The sequence below is a fragment of the Telmatherina bonti genome (assembly GCF_933228915.1).
Source record: "Telmatherina bonti genome assembly, chromosome: 7".
Lineage (NCBI taxonomy): Eukaryota > Metazoa > Chordata > Actinopteri > Atheriniformes > Telmatherinidae > Telmatherina > Telmatherina bonti.
This window is the reverse complement of record NC_136625.1, coordinates 12,901,323-12,906,318: the sequence shown is the minus strand read 5'-3', so window position 1 is coordinate 12,906,318 and position 4,996 is coordinate 12,901,323. Positions and strand designations below refer to the sequence as shown.

General features: G+C 38.3%; 1 protein-coding gene across 1 annotated transcript in view; it reads right to left on the bottom strand.

Moving 5' to 3' along the window:
* Positions 1-1,270: 1,270 nt before the first annotated feature.
* The window catches only part of tep1 (telomerase-associated protein 1), a 32,779-nt gene continuing 29,053 nt past the window's right edge, over positions 1,271-4,996 (bottom strand). The window contains exons 51-56 of the mRNA XM_079243475.1: positions 4,170-4,313; positions 3,902-4,001; positions 3,343-3,454; positions 3,001-3,083; positions 1,846-1,950; positions 1,271-1,705 (exon numbers count right to left, since the gene is read on the bottom strand). Of these exons, the coding sequence (XP_079099601.1) occupies positions 1,586-1,705; positions 1,846-1,950; positions 3,001-3,083; positions 3,343-3,454; positions 3,902-4,001; positions 4,170-4,313 (664 nt within the window). The 3' untranslated portion in view covers positions 1,271-1,585. The remainder of the gene's footprint in view (positions 1,706-1,845; positions 1,951-3,000; positions 3,084-3,342; positions 3,455-3,901; positions 4,002-4,169; positions 4,314-4,996) is intronic.

The window sequence follows — 4,996 nt, the reverse complement described above, 5'->3', positions numbered from 1 at the left end:
ATATATACATATATATATATATATATATATATATATATATATAATTATACAAACATACAGCTTACAGACTGCTATGAGTGAGGCAGAGAAGTCAACTCAACTCAGTGGGCAATTGACAATTCTTCCCTGCCAGTGATTAGATACCCTGCTGGGATAATAAGATGGCCAAAGGAAGAAGCTCAGACCAGGGATGTCAAAACATGGAAGCTGCTCACCGTGCATGGAGGGTTCCACCCCAAGTCCAGTGACTATACACTAAGCGCAAAGAAAAAGGCCGGGACTAGTGAGCATCAAGGCCACTATCAAAGATGAATCATCCAAGCTCCACGAATACATCAGGAAGAGGGCACCAAGGGATGAAGCACTTAGTGAATGTCTCAGACAGTGAAACCTGGAGGAACATGAGATGGAAGAACCATCATGAGAGGAAAAGCCTCTGCATGGGATGTACCAACAGCAGATCAGCGAAGTGGCCGATATAAACAAGTCCTGTCAATGGCTTGAGAGGGCTGGACTGAAGGACAGCACAGAGGGACTAATCATGGCAGCACAGGAGCAGGTCCTGAGCACCAGAGCGATCAAGGCCCAGATCTACCATACCAGGCAGGATCTCAAGTGCAGACTATGCAAAGGAGCCCCTGAAATAATCCAGCACCTCACAGCAGGGTGCAAGATACTGGCAGGAAAAGAATACATGGAGCGCCATAACCAAGTAGCTGGCATAGTGTACAGGAACATCTGTGCAGAATACGGACTGGAGACCCCTAAGTAAGATCTTCTTGGACTTTCAGATCCAGACAGATAAAGTGGTGGTGGCCAACCAACCGGACAAAGTGATGGACAAGCAGCAGAGGAAAGCTGTAGTGATCAATGTATCCATCCCCAAATGATGGAAATATCAGGAAAAAGGAGCATGAGAAACTGGAGAAGTACCAAGGCCTCAAGGAAGAACTGGAGAAGGCCTGGAGGGTGAATACTTGGTGATACATCAGACATCTCTGTCCAGGAAAGCACAGTCCAGGGAACAGGTAAGATACTGTGTAGGACCCTCAAGCTCCCAGGACTCTGGTAGAGAACCCGAGCTTAAGAGATCAACAACCACCCCTGTACCCTGGAAGATGGGATGAGTAGGTGAGAGAGGATGTTTTTCTTTTTTTATGAAGTAAACATTTTAGACAAGGCCTGGTTTATTAAACAAAACAGAAAGATGCTTTGGATATAATTTATTGGAGACACAAACATATAATTTCCTCTTCAAAGAGGGCTTTATTTTCCATATTCTCACTGTTACATCACCTGAATTACTATAAATGAAGAATTCTCATCATGCAGAATTTAAAGCTGATTGGTTTGAAAACTTGCTTTTTACATCAATAATTTTCATATTTGCTCCCAATTAAACCCACCCAAAAACACAGAGCAGTGTTACTTTATACACTTACATCTGCTTTCCTTTTTTAGAACATTTATATTCCACTGACATTAAATAAAATAACAACACAAAACAAACCAATCCTCAGAATCTTTGGTAAGTACTGATTATGTAAAATTTCTAAATCCAAGCCTTGGGAGTGCAATGTAAATATTACTCTTTCCATGAGAGGAAATAAAGCTGTCCTTGTCCATCAGCGCAGACCAGCTCACTGGGTTTTTCAGGATTCACTTCCAAAAACCGAACAGGACCTCCACACACAAACATCCCCACCTACAGGAAGAAAAAGAAAGCGCATGTAGCTCCAAAGCACATCTGTCTGAAACTATCCACAAATAATATTAGTTCCTGGTTTTGACTGTGTTATAAATAAAAAATATGAGCAGATTCAATCATTGCAAACTGTGGCATACCTGTTTTTTTGTGTTTCTATCCCACAGCTTCACTGTGTGGTCGTAGGAGGCAGAGATGATGTTGCTGTCAGTGAGTCTCAGCTCGCTGATCCTGTCGCCATGAGCCTAATGAGAAAACATCAGTATTAACTCCACAGGAGAATATTTCACTGAACTCTTTCTTTTCTTAAAGGGGTGCTATTATGATATTTGGAGTTTTCTGAGCTTTCTACAGTGTTAGTGTTGAATCTTCATCAGACATGTGAACGGCACTGTTTTTATCACCTAAACGCGTGTTTGAGTTGCAGCACTCTCTCCGCTCGGTTTCCATGGCGATGAAAAACACGTTGTGTTAGAGAGTTTTTTCTACTTGGAAATCCTTGTGACGTCCCGGGGGATAAGGTTCGGTGATTGGTTACCTTCTACTGGTTAACAAGGGCATATAAAAATACATCAGGCAGGTGGAAAACGTGGGATCAAGTTGTTTCCAACGATGGCTGGTGAGTTTACCAAAGAGACATCCTGCTGCATTCGTTGCTGTGGGTTGCTGTTTTCCACTTTGTTTTCAGGGTCTGATTCAGGTTCCAACATGTATTTTTATTGTATATTTTTATTGAATTCATATTAGCCTAATCCTTCTGTTTATGAGACGTTACAATGACGGCGAAAGCAGGTGCGGTGCGCGCTCCCGATGTAGTAAAGTGGCGGGAGGCGGGGCTTAATGCGGAAGAGTTTCAATCCACTCGTTTTGCCCACAGGCTGATCTGACAGCCTACGGAGAGGATCGGTCTGAAGTAAATAAAGCGATTTGTGACAATAACTCGATCAGCTGAAATGCACATAATAGTTCCACTTTAAGCCCCGATAGGACAAAAAAAAAAAAAAAAAAAAAAAAAAAGCCACTTTCTTTCATATATTTGCGATGGAGAAAATCTTTATAGTTGCTTTTTATTCATAGCAAAAAAAAAAACCTAACAATTTTAATCCTATAAGAATTTATGGCTTTTTTCATGTTTTTTTTTTTTGTTTTTTGTTTTTTTACTTAAAATCCTAATCTGTCTGTGTTTAAGTCTATAAATGAGACTGAAAAAAAGCCATTTTCAGTTATCCAGCTATGACACTGTAAAAGCTAGGTCATTAGCTGAAACCAAACAGATGCAATCTTTTGGCTCTTACAGGTTTGCTTTTGCTCCATGAGGCGACATCTGGCGGCTGATTGAACCACATGTTCCCATGCACGTCTCCACAGACCACAAACTCTGAAACACACACACGCATATGACATCACAGCTGCAAACACACACAGAATTTCTTTTGGAAGGAAACTCAAGTGATGGTTTGATTAATGCATCAATTAATGATCACCTGAGTTACTTCTGAAGCAAACATTCCTCAGGATCTTTTGTTTTGTGAAGTAAACTTAAATATGACTGATTTTTCTTTTGTTTTTCTGAGGAATCAGTGCATCAAAAGAGTCATTCTATGAACATTTAGTTAGTTTTCAGCAGTATTCTCTACCTTTGTCCAGAGTTAAAGCTGTTATCAAGCTTCCTTTCTTCTCTTCCATGTCATGCTTCAATTCCAAATGACTAAAAGCGTGGGAGATTTCAACTGTGGGACCCATACCAAACTGAGAACAGACAAAAAGAAAAACAGAACGAAAAAAAAAGTTTGTCACCTGTAAACTGATCAAGAACATAGAGAGCAAATCTTGCAATCTTTAACACTAATAAAAACAAGCTACCAGAAGCAATAACAAGTGTTCTCCTGTTCTATTAGGGTACAAGAAAAATGTCTTTCTGACACTTTTTTTAGAACAACAAAAGAAAAAAAAATGTTTTGGGCATTTTTTAAAGCTGTCAATCAAAGCCTCTTTTTTCAGTCTAAGACAAAACCACAAACTTTACTTTTTTTCCACAAAATTTACTAAACAGTTTAATTGACAATGTTTGTCTTAAAAACTGTTGATGCAATGCGTCAGTACAACCTTCATGTAAAATTACACATACTGATCACTCAGCTTTCAATATATAGAATAAAAATTATTTAAAAAATGTAGTAACTGCATAAAACTCACAATGAAACCGATGCGAACTTCATTGTTTGACTCGGCCAGAAGCCACAAGCTCTTCTCGTCATTACGGACAATCCCTCGAATGAAAACATCATTTTGCCAGCTGGAAACGAGACAAACAGCAACCGGTTTTTAAGTTTTATGTAAAAGTGAAACCGCACTCTCACAAACTAAACTAAAGACATGTTAATGATTCGAGAAACCTTGAAGTAAAACTCATTAGGATTTAATAACAAAGGTGATGACAGATTAAAAAAATGCTAAAAGTTACCTGCAGTTTGTGTAGAGCCACTCATTATCACCCGGGTGTGTTACACAATAGAATACTCCTGTGTCAGTCACGCCAATCAGCAGAGAGCAGTAGAAGAGGCGCATCATCGGGTACTTTACTTTGTACGTAGTTACCTTCACCAGACTGGAAATGGCAGAAACAGAGTGAAGAAGAATTGGTCGGTGAGCAGAATTACACTCACTGCATCACATCTGCACATCTCAGGGCTTCTCATGCAATACAGAGAAATTGAACGATTTTAAAATAACATGGGCACCTAAAATCTAACTACTTAGATACTTTTTTTTTTTTTTTTTTAAATGGTTTTAAATCTCTTTTGAAAACTCATCTTTTTATGTTGGCTTTTAACTCCAGACAGCAGGACCACTAGGTCTTTTCTATCTTATTTAGTCTTTTTAACTATTTTGTTGTCTTTATTTTAGTGCTTTTAATATTGATTTATTTTATTTGACCTGTACAGCACTTTGGTTACTTTGAGGTTTGTGAAAGTGCTCTACAAATCAAGTTTTGATTGATTGATTGACTTTTACAGTTTGAGGCATTAAAAATATTAATAGAAATTTTCTAAATTAACAAATGGAAAATGAAAGATAAAAGATACCTTTAAGAACTGAGGGAAAGGAACGTCGAACAAATAAAATCCTCTTATATTTTTGTGTAATTAAAATTCTGCTTGAAATGCACCTAAATACGTTTCTTTAAATGAAAAGAAACAACAGTTTAATAGCACATCATGTCAAACTGTGTAACTTTATTTATAAAGTTGTCTTGGCTTTTTGCAAAATCCATGTATTAAGCTTTTAGGC